The sequence below is a fragment of the Larimichthys crocea genome, chromosome XXI, assembly GCF_000972845.2.
Source record: "Larimichthys crocea isolate SSNF chromosome XXI, L_crocea_2.0, whole genome shotgun sequence".
NCBI lineage: Eukaryota > Metazoa > Chordata > Actinopteri > Sciaenidae > Larimichthys > Larimichthys crocea.
Window position 1 is genome coordinate 14,813,443 of NC_040031.1, and position 14,949 is coordinate 14,828,391.

The 14,949-nt window shown below is 42.3% G+C and overlaps 2 protein-coding genes across 2 annotated transcripts; one reads left to right on the forward strand and one right to left on the reverse strand.

Annotated features, from left to right (window-relative positions):
• Window positions 1-50: 50 nt before the first annotated feature.
• apba2a (amyloid beta (A4) precursor protein-binding, family A, member 2a) lies at window positions 51-8,738 on the reverse strand. The gene is made up of 12 exons (XM_010754167.3): window positions 8,488-8,738; window positions 5,004-6,252; window positions 4,654-4,758; window positions 4,473-4,512; window positions 4,244-4,389; window positions 3,616-3,702; window positions 3,262-3,447; window positions 2,908-3,087; window positions 2,602-2,814; window positions 1,797-1,916; window positions 1,532-1,672; window positions 51-895 (listed from the first exon to the last, which is right to left on the reverse strand). The coding sequence occupies exons 2-12, from the start codon at window positions 6,219-6,221 to the stop codon at window positions 824-826; spliced, it is 2,508 nt and encodes an 835-aa protein (XP_010752469.3). The 5' UTR covers window positions 6,222-6,252; window positions 8,488-8,738; the 3' UTR covers window positions 51-823.
• A 235-nt stretch (window positions 8,739-8,973) lies between these two features.
• fan1 (FANCD2 and FANCI associated nuclease 1) lies at window positions 8,974-14,521 on the forward strand. Its single transcript, XM_019269264.2, has 13 exons — window positions 8,974-10,409; window positions 10,484-10,624; window positions 11,077-11,278; window positions 11,367-11,600; window positions 11,674-11,805; window positions 11,952-12,060; window positions 12,161-12,280; window positions 12,376-12,540; window positions 12,626-12,788; window positions 12,876-12,979; window positions 13,053-13,247; window positions 13,491-13,619; window positions 13,770-14,521. The coding sequence occupies exons 1-13, from the start codon at window positions 9,227-9,229 to the stop codon at window positions 13,905-13,907; spliced, it is 3,015 nt and encodes a 1,004-aa protein (XP_019124809.2). The 5' UTR covers window positions 8,974-9,226; the 3' UTR covers window positions 13,908-14,521.
• The last annotated feature ends 428 nt before the right edge of the window (window positions 14,522-14,949 follow it).

Sequence of the window (14,949 nt, forward strand, 5' to 3'; positions counted from 1 at the left end):
TTGATAATTGATTTATCTGTAATCCAGGCAAATGAACTTTAAATCTTGTCTGTTTTTTTGTTTTTTGCAGTAACACCTCAATAAAATGAAAACAAAACAAACAACAACAAGCACTCAGCGGTGAAATTGTATTCTTAATGTGTTGTAACATTACATTCATTCAGTAATGTATATTTTGATACATTCTTGTACTGTACTCTCTGGTAAAGGTAATGACCACCCACACTGTATGTCTTTGAAAATTAGATGTGTCTTTGGCCTTCAGCATCACCATAATACACATAGTTTAGTGCCTTTGTACAGCATATTATTATAGTTTTTAATACTTAATGTAATAGATTATCATGTCAGATTGAGAATTAATCCCTGGTCAGTAATTCTTCATAATAACATGCATATACTGTAGGAGTAATATGGCCTTTCCAACCAAGTCCTTGAGTAATCCAAAGTATTTACAGTAGAAGTACATTTTTAAACTCCATACACATTATAAAAATGACTAAATAAAAAATAAATGTACTAATTTATCTCTTCATAAGAAAATAATCATGACCTTAAAGCTACTTCTCTTCAACACCAGAAACTCACGTACAGTACTACAGACAGTATTCACATAGTAAGGCCATTATGACAATGTAATTCAAGATAAAACCTGAAAATGAGAACTGGATGTTCTTTACAGCATTGCAACAAGAGGCCGAAAAAATAAAATGATAGAAAAATAAATTCTCCTCGTCCCACTGAGCCACCTGTCCATCATCTGTCCATCACCTCCACACAGCCAGACATGCAGAACTACAGTGGGCTGATCCATGCAGGCTCTCTATATGTAGATAGGCGTCTCCTGTCCTGTCAGCAGTCTGAACATCACAGCGGGCATCGTCTTCATGTTGATCTGGCAAGAGAGGCAGAGATGAGAGCAGCGGGGACGATTACACTGTCAATTTAAGAGCCCATTTATAGAGGCACAGTCGTCATCACATCGCTTGGATCCAGGCCTAATTTACTCCCTTCTGTGCCACCAGAGAGATAGAAGAGACCTCGAATCCATTACTGGCAAATAATAAGCTTTTATGGCTTTAATGGAGATATACTGGGAGAAACTGGGAAAACACACGAATACAAAATCACAGTATGTTAACAGCTGGTAACAGCAAGTAACAATCATTGTTTCACATTTACTGTACAACTTTGACAGTGCTAACTATTTAACTATTACAATATCTGAGCTTAATGAATTAAATAGGGCTCCTGAAGTTAACAAGTTTTCTCCTTCACCCCTTATCTTCTGCACTACTTGCTTGATTTTATTGCCGGCTTTGCTGACATTTAAATATTTAATCCTTTTACCAAGGACTTTTACTGATTTTATTTATTGACTAAAACCTTATTATCCAATAATCCGGGCCTGGAGCCAGTCTCAAAGTAGTGTAATCTGTATGTATATCTTTAAAAGGCCTGTATGGTACGGTGATTTGTGTGGTGCAGTAATGAGTGAAAATTGCCATCCTGTGGCATGAGAAGTTCTTACCTCACCGACTGAGACAGACAGCGTTTGAACAATCTTCTCATGTGCCATGGCAACAACACTCTGACCATTTATTTCAATGATTCTGTGACCAACACGAACGCCACCTCGCTCGGCTATGCCACCTCGCATCAGACTGCAGATCTGAGGATGTGAAAAAGACACTTTATATGTAATGCACAGTACATGGCACTTATTGGCAGCTACTCATTTGAAGCCTCAATCTAAAGTTCAGTGTGACTCCTCATGCAAACAAAGGCTTACTCACAATGCCATTCTGCACACTGAAACCAAGCTGGAACTTGAGATCAGGTCTCTTGATGAGGACAGTGGTGACAGGAGGGCAGCTCACAATGCTCAGCTTTACCTTCAGCTGATTCTTCAGGCCCTGGACAGTGTGCAAAAACCCACATTAATGTTACAGTCGTTTTTACAAATGAGAGTAGTGAATTTTGTGTTACTTGTTGTCAAAACCACAAATGAATTTATCCTACAAGCAAGTATTACCTATTATATTTCCACTGTCCTTGGTGTCAAAAAAACCCTGCAGTTTCTTTTGATTCAGTCTCACATACATCATCCTGCTGATTACTGACTAGTGCATCAAATAAAAAAATGACTTGAATTATTTAGCCTTTTTAAAATATAATTTAATATGAACCAATGGGCTTGGAGCTGGCAGCTGCCAGCCAGCCTTCAATGTTTAGTTAAGATTTGATGTAATGTTTCAGTATGTTATTGCATGATTGTGCAGATGGAATAAATATCTTAGGATGTTATGGTTTCATGATTAAATCAAACATTTATTCTTTCATCCATTTTGTTGATCCTTTTGAGGGTCATCAGAGGCTATCTCAGTATGCAGTGAGCAAAATTTCCCAGTGAGATTACTGGAATGTCTTTGCAGTCTGGCCAGAAACCCACAAAGAAATGACGATAAACCATTCTGTTGTGGCAGTGCCAACCACTAAGACATTGTGTCGTTTCCCGATTCACATATCTCCTTATCTAAGTGAACACAGAATAAACACTGAATGTGTGTGAGAGCTGGAGGTGCCTGACATGCTTTGTACCTTGATGATGCCCTGGCAGGTGGCAAGTGGCAGCCCTACCAGGCTGGTGTCATTGATGGACATAATTTGGTCCCCAACACTGAGTTTCCCAGAGCGGGCTGCAGGGCCGCTGTTCAACATACTGGCCAGAATGACGGTGGGCAGAATGGAGCCCCAACCGGACTCTACGATCACCACACCGAGGTTCTCCCCTTTCTGCTTCTCCACATACAGCTACAATGCAGGGGGGAAAAAATCACTTGAGTTGAGGGAAATCCATCAATCATCATCCATAATTTACCTGCACCCAAATAAAAAATGTCACACCTCTTTACAGTTGTCAGAGTTTGAGAAATGGACAAGGTCATCGTGGTACATTTCCTGGGAGTTGATGATGTCACTGTATTGTTTCTGGCTCAAGTCCGTCGGGTTGATGCCATTGGCTCGCAGGAATTCTCTGTAGGCCACGCTAAAGGCCTGACCGATGGACTGTGCAATGAGCTGTGCCTGTGGGAAGGGGAGCGTTTGGGGAAAACTACTCAGCAGAAAGGCTATAAAAAGTTGACAACAGCAAGGAGGTGAGACAGATCATAATGGTTTAAGTGACCACAGAACAGACATCTAAAACAAAACTATAGAATAAAGTAAAAATGTGTGTGCAGTTAAGCAGCAGACACTTACATCCTCTGACTCAAAGACATAGCAGATCATCCTGTACTGACTCTTCCCATCGCTGGCAGAGTCAGGAGACTCTGGGAAATCCTCTGATGAGGCCTGAGACATGCGCCTCCGAGCCATCAGAACTACAATACTGCCAATGTCGGCGATATATGAGATGGTACGCAAGGCACTGTCCATCATTGTCTCCTACATGGAGCCAACACAAAGACAATCATTACTATTTATATCTGAAAATAGATTCACCACAGTGACTTAACACAAAAAGGATCAAGGATATCTTTTTTTTTATCCCTGAAGTGCAGCCAGGCTAAAGTAAGCTGAATCAACACACAAAGAGCACCAGGAGTTACTAACCTGTGTGTCAGCATTTAGCACTTTGACAGCCTTAGTGGAGATAAACAAGTCCACTTCTGTCATCATCTGAGAGTCTTCGTCTTGGCTCTTTGAAATAAACAACATGTTGTTTTTAATCAGACATTTTTCTCTATGTTCTTTTAATCACACAGTACAATAGCTCATTATTAGGACACTAACATGGGCAGGTGAGCCAAAGGCAACAGCTCCACCATGTGGTAAGAAAAAGACCCTGCTGCAGGTCTACTGGCAGTACAGGTACATGTACATGTACAGATTCCATTAATTCATTGAAATCTAAAGTAAAAGGCACTTTGGGAGCACAGGCCTCTGCCAGTGCTGAACCAGTACCTTGCTGTTACACCCAGAGACGACAGTTTCGATTCTTGCTGCAAACGCACCCTAAGGATTTGGAAACAACTCTATATCTCTGTTAGTTTGATGGCTAAAGCTTAAAAGGCAACTTGCCTAATGGCCAGATCCAGATCAACATCAATTTCTAATCAATTTCTCCTGAACACCAAGGCCAATTTGTTTCTTAGGAACCTTCTGAAACACTGAAACTGAGGTACATGTCTTTGACAGATATGAATGTTTCTGAACCAATTTAATGGATGATGACATATACCTTGATACGGCTGACAGCTTCATGGGCCTGGGACATGCGGACAGACTTGGATGGATTCTTATCAGACAACACCTGAGTGCAGCCAAGGTAGTTAGCAGCAAAGATGATCCCATCAATAAGATCTTCTGGCTCACAGGGACCTGGGACTGTGCAGCAGACGCTCTCATTGTAAAACATTGTAAAGAGTTACGAAAACTACAAAATGTTGAAGATATTATGAGATTATTACCGTCCTCAAAGCTGGGGAAAGCAGCAGCTTCCTGTGTTTTCTTTAAAATAAGATAACACGTTTATAAATTAGACTTTATAGTAACAACTCTTCAAACTCCAGTGTGTTGAAAACGAAAAGATTAATTAGCAAAAACCACATGGTCATAAATTAAAAGTGCCTGTTGTGTAATAAGCATCACCTTGGGTGTGTCGCTCTCCTCTGCAGGGACGAGATCTGGACACTGAGGCCTCGCTGGCTGCTCTGGCAAGTCCTCAGGTATCACAGCTGTGCTCGGTTTCTCACCCTGTTGTATATAAACATGTGCTGCTGTAACTTTGGTGAGGCTTGTTTCAAATGTTTCTTGTTGTCCCGTGTAGATGATAACCCCATGGGGAATAGGCGATAAAGACTATTCCTGGCAAACTGGTAATTAAAATCTTACTTAAGTCACTCTGGGACACGGTGATGGTAGACTATGCAGAAACATTAACAAATAAAAGCCACAGGGGACGAGATCTGACAAAGACCTGGCCTATTTGTATTGGTTACCTGCTGGGGTTTCTCTGGCCGTCTCTGTCTCTCCTCATGAGGCTCCCTCTGTTGTTCGGGTGTGTGATGAAGAGCCAGGGATGGCTTGATAACCCTGGCTTCGCTCTCCCGGTTGCCAGCAGAGGAGGGATTAGGTCTGGGAACAGGAGGAGCCTCTCTGCGTGGCTGGGCCTTCTGGGTGTCGGCAGGCGACTGAGCATGGGAATGGCGAGGCGGTGGAGGAGGATGTTGCTTACCGGAACCAGACCTAGCTTTGGTCCGCACAGCCACTTTTTTGCAGTCCTTTGACGACATCTTTGGACGCTGTTCTGTGCTGTTTGTCGTACATCCTTTGACCCCAGAGACAGCATGCTCCATGTCCTCTCCTGTTCCCTTCCTCCCTCGTCCTTTACCCTGCCTCTCTTTCTCCTTTGGACCATGAGACGTCTCACACTTCTTACTGCCCCCTTGGATATGATGGTTTCTTGCAACTCGAGTGTCATCTTCTCTTTCCCTTTCATCACCTCCCTTTCTAATTCGTTCATTCTCGTTGTCCTGATAAATGCTAGTCTGCCTCTGAACACTGTTCTCTGTCTCCTCTAAATCCTCGATAAATTTGGCCCCATCCAGCACCTCTTCTATCTCATCTCCGTCACTGAAGAAGAACCTGTTCTCCTGGCCCCTTTCCACATCTCTCTCTGCTTCATCTCCAGCAGTTGGAGCACCATGCGACCTATAGCGATGGCAGGTCTTGTGAGGTTTAGTGTCTGATTGCGAGCCCTCACATACGTCCATGCTATGACGAGGCCTGGGAGTGAACTGGTCAACAGCAGTGCTGTTCTCATTAATATTATCACCTACTGAATGCTTTATATAGCCACCGTCCTCGGGACAGTACTGTTTGTAGTACCTGGTGTCCACTACGCCCTCTCTGTTTAAATGCAGCACCTCATCATAGTCCTGCTCTACATCAGAGCCCACGTTGTCGTACTCAGAGCAGGTGTCCTCCATGTCCTCAGGACTGGGGTCACAACTCATGTAATAGTGGTTTGCAGGAACAGGAGGAGTCAGCTGGTCATTGTCATCATCCTTCAAAGTACACGGTGGATGCTCAGATGCCTCGCTCACCAAACCTCGCTGCTCTTCTTGACTATTTGTAGTGAGTCCTGGACTGGGGCACGGTGGAGGGCTGGGAGCCAATATTTTGGAAATGGTTCCTGGCCTCTTTCCATGAGCCATAACTGGCCCTGTAAGCCCACTACCCTCAACCCTGTGAACATTAATAGATAACCAAAATTAGATTTTTGAGACGCTTGTAAATCCTTACAATTCACACTTTTAACAATCTCCTACTGGCTTTTTTCACATACAACCAGAAAAAATATAAAGTTTTATATAATACACAATTTATTTAGCCAGTAAGAATCACTTTCAGCTGCAATACAACCTCTTCCCTTCCCTGTAAGCTATTATGATACAACCCAACAACACCTTTCCAGAGCAGCTCTCAAGCACTTCACACTATACCAGATTTAAATAACATATGATTGAATATTCTTCTCCACACTCCACACAACAATTTGGACTGAGATCTATTATTGTTTCACACTTCAACAAACACAAAGATCACAATTCATGCTTTGAGCACAAACAGTATTAATCTATTACTTCTGCAACATCTAACACCCACATCTCAGTGCTTTTGTCTGTGGTCACTGCCGATGTTGTTTGTTATCTGTCATCTAGTTGTGTCTGCTCTAATTTTGTCTTGACATTGTGCAGAAAACTGTTTGAAATAAGACAGGCCAGTAGTATGTGATGTCCTTCTAAAAGTCATTGTTAAATTTTCTATTTGAAGTATACCCTCACATACAAACTCATTAATGAAACATTTATATAACGTGGTTAATGTGGGTGCCAGATTTATGACCCATGACTTATGTCCTCTGAGGAAACCTGTTATGTCTAATCATCATCATTCGTTTGACATCTGTGTAGCATCTCTGAATGGATGTTTGTTTGCCCTGGACTTAAGCACAAACCAACCCAATATGTGTTGGCAAATGAACAGATAATGTCAAAAAATTGCAAACACAGCTGCTGGAAAACCAATGTATTTGTCTGATGAGAGAAATCAAATGGTCCGGAAGTCGATTTATCATTCGATCCATCGTGGCAAATAAGAAAATGAATCTGCAACTATTTTGATAACCTGTTAATTGGGTCCTTTTTTTTCTCAAAAATACATAAATTCACTGCTTTCGGCATCTAAAATGTGAATATTTCTACGTTTTCCTCCGCTTACTTTATAGTTATTTGAACTGTTAGTCTGTTAGTCAGACAAAAAATGTTTTTAATTTAAAGTCCTCACTTTGGGTTCTGGGAAAATGTGATTGGCATTTTTATCTACATCTATTAAACAAGAAATGAATTGCTACACTGACACAATAATGAATATAATAGCTGGTTGTAGCCCTACATAAGCACAAATATGTATAAATATGACACCAAAACAAAACAACAAAAGGATATTGTTCAATTCAGCAAAATAAACATCCTATCAATTACACATTTAGGACCAAAACAGTGAATTAAACTGACTATTTTCTAATAAAGATGATGAATTCGAACAAAAAAAACCCTGAAATGTGATAATGAAGTAAATTGATTAGTACTGTGTTAGAACTATCATCACACTGTGGCCTGATACCCGCCCTAGTCTAAACATGTCAACACCCTCTCATCTAAACATGAAGCAGCTGTTTGTGTTCAGGCTTTCATGTATGATACACAATAAATCCACAGCATCCACAGTGGTGATCAGATGACAATGCAACTGAGATGATGGTATCATGAGCACAAAAACATAATCCTCCTCCTCAATACAGCACAACACGCGGACTTCATCCTGACCTCTCCATGGTGCTGAAGCGCTAATTAAAAACAATAATGTTCATGATCAAAGGCTCGTGTGGCGATCCACGCATTTTGCCCTGCCCTTGGCGTATTTGTGGTGGTATTTTAGAAACCCATTACGCTGAACTTTTGCCGCAGCTGCAGGAGTGGTTGTTGTGGTTGCTCCGGTTTCCCCCACGAGTGGACGCCGCATTCCCATCTGCTTAAATATCGATAAGATAATCGGATATATGGTTTTTCCTGCGTATATACCACAACAGTAATGGAGCTGATCTGCCTCCGCACACACACACACACACACACACACATATATATATATACACACACACACACACTGAAGGTTTCACCATCTTTAAGCCAATATTATCCTGCTGCTGCAGTTCAACATCGACCTTGATTTGAAGCATCGAGACTGCACCATGCTGACATCCAGCTTATTGGGCTGATGTTGTACCGGAGGAGCACATCCAGCATTGTCTGCAGCTTCTAGGCCCCTTCTTATGCATATCTGCAAGCTTATTATTATCATTATTATTATTATTTATTTTACACGTGTGCTTAGAAAAAAATGTGTCAGTGTGGCACTTACCAACATCGGTCCTGTCGGCGGCCTTCGTTGTAAAATGCCCGTGTGTGTTGATCAGATCAGATCGCTCTCCGGAATGGTGATTTTTGAATAAAAGCCGCACAGCAGCCCAGGAACCTGTGTAAAAAAAAAAAAAAAAAAAAAAATACACCCCCCATCATCATCATCATCATCATCATCATCATGTGCTCACTGCTCTGATCCCCCAACATATAACACAGTGAGAGCCATAATAATAAGCACATAATCAGCCTACATTTCTAGTTTAAAGCGCTTAAATAATATTTATTTATTTATTTTTACTATAAAGGGGTGTTTTATATATGTTTTGTTTTACTTTGAAATTGACTCGAATTGAAAATATTCACATGTACACACAAATAAACGTCTGTAGAAAAAAAAATAAAATTATTTTTTATTAACCGATTAAGAAACGATCGGTGTAGTCGCGATCGATTAAAACGCCTTCAGACGCGCTCTGCGCTCCGCTGATCACGCCTGAGAAGCGGGATTGTTGTCATCATGCTGCCTCCTCTTCTTCTCCTGATGCTGCTGCTGCTGCTGCCGGTATGTTAGCCATGTTTTGACCCTTTGTTAGTCACGATGTGTGGGTGTCTACCTCACAAAAGCGACACGTGTGCGCCAGTTTTATATTACCTGAGATAAGTTAGCGTTTAAGTGAGCTGTAGCATAGCTCTCCTCACAGTATGAAAAGCGTCTAAAAACCTCCTCCACCTGCATCATGACTGAAAGAGCCAGCAAAGACAAACTCAAGCAGCGTTTGTCACTGTCCAAAAGCAAGAAGAAAAGCAGTGTCAAACCTGCCGCCACAACAACAACAACAACTCCAATCACCTCTTTCTTCAGCAGCCAGCCTCCGCCTAAGGTGGCCTGTCCTCTGTGTGGTCACTTCGTACCCAGATTCAGGATCAATGAGCACATTGATTTGCAATGTCAGAACTTTGAGAGAGGAGACAGCAATGCAGCCTCAGCGAGTAATAGTGTTGTGCCAAGCACCCAGCTGTCACCCAGGAGGGATCCCCCAAAGTCCCCAGAGCTGGATCCAAACAGGGACGATGATGAGGTCAAAGAGACCAAGACGAGTCCTTATTTCAAAAAGAATAACTCGCAGCAGGCACCACCACCACGGGAGATAAACAGCACGCGTGTGGTCAGGACGATTGATCTGGGGAGTCTTTCCTCCAAGTTATCTAGAAAAAGTCACAAGGAGCCGGAGAGGACACAGATAGAGGATAAACCGGAAAAGGAGATATATTCTGAGGCACTCAGCAGCTCGCAGAAGGAAAATCTTCTAATTCAGAGTTCAGGAGACGACGAAGATATCGTGTCGCTCGTTGACCTGACAGCATCCAGTGTGGACGCTCCAACAGCAGCAGAGAGAGATCCGCCGTGTTCAGATAAAGGACATGATCTTGAACACAAAGCATCTAAAGCATCGGGGACTGTACGAAAACTGGTCACACCCAAGCTGCAGTCGTCTTCCTCCAAAGTAGCCAAGAGAAGAAAAGAAACTGCTTCCACTGCTAAGGCGTATGGCTTCAGAAAGAAAGCCAAACATGAGGGGAGCAGCAGAGAAAGTATAGCAGAGACAACTGATTTAGACCAGCCTAAAACTCAGGTTCTTTCTACTACTACTACTACTACTACTGTTTGTGACCTCCCTCTGACTTCAGAGGAAACATATGAGAAAACGGCTGCAGTGATCAATAGAGATTCACTGGCACCGTGTGGTGCTGAGAACACCACTAATGACCAGCCTGCTGAGGGCTCTTATCGCCCGTGGCTTCCCTACTACCTCCGTAACTTCCGGACCGTACTACAGGCTGTCCTTGAGAACGAGGACGACAGGGCGTTGTTCGACCAGCATGATATGTCACTCATACGTGCGTTTGAGAAGCTTTCAGGTACTGTATGCTGAAAAGAAAAATGTCAGTATAAGTAAGGCCTTGTCATTCACATGTATTTTTTTCTCTCAAAGTCATGGGGCAGAAGCTCTATGTGAGACTCTTTCAGAGGAAACTGAAGTGGCTCCAGGTAAATAAACTGGATTATGAAGAGATATGCAGCGATCTGGGACCTGTTGCTCAGGAGCTGGTTCAGGGTGGTTTTCTACAGTCAGGTAAAAAAAGCATCTTTTGGAAAGTATTATTCACATATATATAATTATGCTTATTAAAGCTGTATTTTCATGTTCCTTCTTTTATTTCTTTGTCATGACTATCTTAATTGTCGTTAATGAGGACTGTGCTGGTTACATCTTCACAGTTTTAGCTATAAATCAATACAATTTGAATTAAAATCAGGATCCACTTCCTAACAAAAGGAAATAAGAGGAGCTACTATGTGACATACATCACCTAAAGCATGCTTTGACAGACTTCTGCCCCCCTGATACTCTGCACAATATCGTCCACTGCTCAAACAACGAACAGATTGATTGAATTTGTAGAAATATTGGGTCAAATTTGTGTTTTTACCTCAGTAACCTCCTTTTAAATCTTCAAGAGGTCTTTATGTGCCATGCAACTTTTTAACGTCCATACCCTCTTGTCCTGTTTTTGTAAATCACAGAGAGTGACCTCCAGGAGTTAGGGGAGGCTCTGGATCTTCTCCCTGCTCCTGAACTCAAAGCTCTGGCTAAGACTTTCCATCTGGGCAACTCTGGGACTCAGAAACAGCAGCTAGTGGACGGACTTTTCCGTCTCAGCAAGCAAAAGTCCCTCTTCTCTATGTCCTCTGCTCAAAACAACATTGGGGCCGTCATTCTCAAACGGTGAGATGATCAAATACACTGTGTTCCTTTACAGTGCAAGTGTTGCAGTGAAGATCTTACCCCCCTCCCTCTCTCTCTAACATTAAAGGGCAAAACAGCTCGCAGGTTCCTGTGTGCGCCTGTGTCGAGATCCTCGAGCCGTCTTCTCTCGCATCCTTCTACTGTTCTCTCTGACGGACACTATGGACGAGGAGGAGATGGCGGCTGGCGGGCAGAACCAGCTCTTCACCATCCTGCTGGTCAACTCAGGACGTCTGGCTTTCCCAGATTACACAGTACAGCGTACAGCTAAGGTGTTTCAGGACAGAGAGGATCTTATCAGGTGAATTTAATTAATTGTATTTTATTTATGGATAGCTCAGTCTAAGTACTCATGATTCCATCTATCACACCAGATATGAAGCATCCATGCGAGCCCTGCAAGAGGTAGCCTCAGCTATGCAGGGAGGTCAGTGGGAAGAAGCCATGGAGCTTTATACTGCTGCCAAAAGTGACTGGCAGGAGCTGAGGAAAAATCATGACCTGAGGTGACACAAATCTATTTATTTGCTTCGGACTAAAACAGAGATACAGATTCATTGGATAATTTTTAGTCATGTATCTTGCCTTAGTCCTAATACCTACTACAGCCCAAAATATCCTTTAAAAAAAACATTATAATTGTGTTTTATAGTTACCAGGAGGAGCTGCCAGTGTTCCTGCGCAGCTTCACAACAGGGTGGGCTTACAGTCGCATCTTATCCAGGGGGGTGGAGATCTTGCAGAGGCTACGTCGCTATGAGGTTTCACTGACTTTACCCATTCACACTCTTACACAAATTCAAGCTTCATAAATGAAGTTGTCACAGTTAAAGATGCTGTGGGTCTACTCTTGTGGTGCAGGAAGCCATAGAAGAGCTGCGGTCTTTACTGTTGCAGTCCACTTACTGTCCTGACAGCCGAGGCCGGTGGTGGGATAGACTAGCATTAAACCTTCACCAGCACCTAAAAAAACCTGAGCAAGTGAGCACCAGTATCTGTGGTTTCCTCTTTAAGACATCATCCTTTATTTCCTGGTGTGACATTGTGCTAAGTACTGTGCTTTTATTTATTTATAGGCTATTTGTGCTATCAGAGACGGGCTTTCAGACCCTCTAGTGCGAACTGGACATAAGCTTTCTCTTCATCAGAGAGCTGTTCGGATGAAAGAGTCTGCCAGCCTCAAGAGGTATCGCCTGCAACTAAAAGACCTGCCCACTATCCAAGTCCAAGATGTCAAACATGTGAGTTTAGCACAATATGTCAGTGTTTTGGTTCCTGGGGTTTTAAAAAATTAAGTATGGATCATGTTTGTATTTTTGTCTGCAGGTGACCATCCGTGGACAGCTGTTCCCTCATGAGGGGGGTATGGGGAAATCTATGTTTCTTATACCAACAAATGGAGAAGGGGAAGAGAGTGCTAATGCTACTGTAATAGGCTCAGTGGAAGAGCTGTCATTAGCACATTACCACCAACAAGGCTTTGACCAAGGTAAGCAGATTTGCTTCACCTGTTAAAACAGTTCTGTATCCTTTTATCACCCTAACTAACATTGTATTGGTAATGTTGACATGATAGGGATTCATGGAGAGGGCGCCACATTCTCAACATTATTTGCTCTTCTGCTGTGGGACATCATTTTTATGGAGGGTATTCCGGATGTTTTCAGAAATCCATACCAGGTAACGTTAGCTCTGCGTATGTAATATTCGTGGTTTCTGTACCATTTTGTCTCATCTTCTTTTCACCTCGCAGACGTGTCCCCTGGATCTTTACACCGACTGTTTCTATGAGAACAGAAAAGAGGCGATCGATTCTCGCGTGCAGTTACTTAGCGAGGCATCCGTGGAGACGCTACATGACATGCTGAAAGATGTCTGGACCTGTCAGGAGGGTAAAGTGTGTTCATTGGTCAGCTGGGAGCGTTTCTCATCCCTTCAACAGGCACAGGTATCGACTGTCACAACACTCTCCTTATTAGATACACCTGTAAAATCCAATCAATGTAATGCAACAGCTCAGCCAGGTTTTTTATTTAATTAAACAGTTATTATTGAGGTTATATTGAGATCTGTAATGTTTTTCCCTTCCCATTTACAAACATTAGCAGAGATGAATATTAGAAAAACATTTTAATATAATGCAGCCCACAAGACCACCACTAACTACTACCTCTTTATACTCTTTTTGCAGTCTCTTGTGTCATGCTTGGGTGGAGCCTTCTTAGGAGGGGTCATAGCACGAATGTCAAAAGACTACAGACACTGCCGTGCAGGTCTGCCTGATCTAGTGGTGTGGAACACGTCAAATAACAGCTACAAGGTGAGTCACATCCTGGCTCTGAGTAACATATTTTTCTTTATATATGGATTCAGACACTTTTTGGCACCTGATTATTTAAACTCTAGTTACATGGCATACACATAGCATACTGCAGCATGCAATATAACATGTGATTTCTTGTTCTTGTAGCTGGTAGAGGTGAAGGGGCCCAATGACCGGCTGTCACAGAAGCAACAGATCTGGCTGGATGAGCTGCAGAAACTGGGTGCTGATGTGGAAGTGTGTCATGTCGTGGCTACTGGAGCCAGAGGAGCTCGTCTGGAATAAACTGACAACGATGAACTGACTGATGAGACTTTGCTGCTAATTAATCAGAGTGATGTCAAAATAATAAAGATCAACAGACAGAATCTCTGAACAAAAATATCTGGGTACTTTTCCTGCTTCTGGTCATCAAGAACAGATGATCAAAACCTCAGTCTATCTTCAACATATCACAAATTTAATCCTGTTTCAGTATTGGGGATGTCATGGCAAGGAATGTGCCTTGTGACATGTACCGTTATCGCCACGGAAACTGCTGCCTACAACAGGAAGAGGTGCATTATGGGATGAAGATCATCACTGAGAACTGCCAGAACCCAAAATAGCTTGCTTGCAGATAATCAGAGCTGATGCATGACAGGATCCAATAACCACGCCAAACTGATGGTGTTTCCTTTTCTTTGGAAACACTATATTCACAGGATCTCGGGTTGCCAAGCAACGGAAACTCACATTTAGTTGGCTGCTTATCAGTATGACAACTCTACGGGTTTGTTGTGCAAGTAATTACTGTAATAATATGCCTATAAATATACAGTTTTGCCTGTACTCTGACAGAAAAAAAACATTAGCTTGGTACCAAGAAAGAAATAAGTGAAATTAAATAAGGTGGCTTCAATTGCATTATTCATTTTGAGAAGGGTTAAATCTGGGGCAACTGGATTTGGTTGTAGATCCAAAGAGAGGTTGAACCTCTCATCCAAGGGGCTTCTTTAAAGAAGAGTCTAGTTGCTACACACTGAACTCTTCTCAAAGAAAAGATGACCTGCAAACCTCCACAGACTTCATTATTGATTAAGATACGTTCTATAAAATAGTCTTACAGTCCCTACATAACAGTCCAAAACCCAAATTCCATCACATACAACAAACAAAGGCAGCAAATCCTCATACATAAGAAGCTTGGACTTGTGAATGTTCAAGTATTGTTGTTTTAAAATGACTCAAAAGATTCATTGATTATCAAACTGACTGCCAACAACCAGGGACTCAGGGGTTAGAGCGGGTCGTCCACTCATCAGATGATTGGCAGGTCGATTGCCGG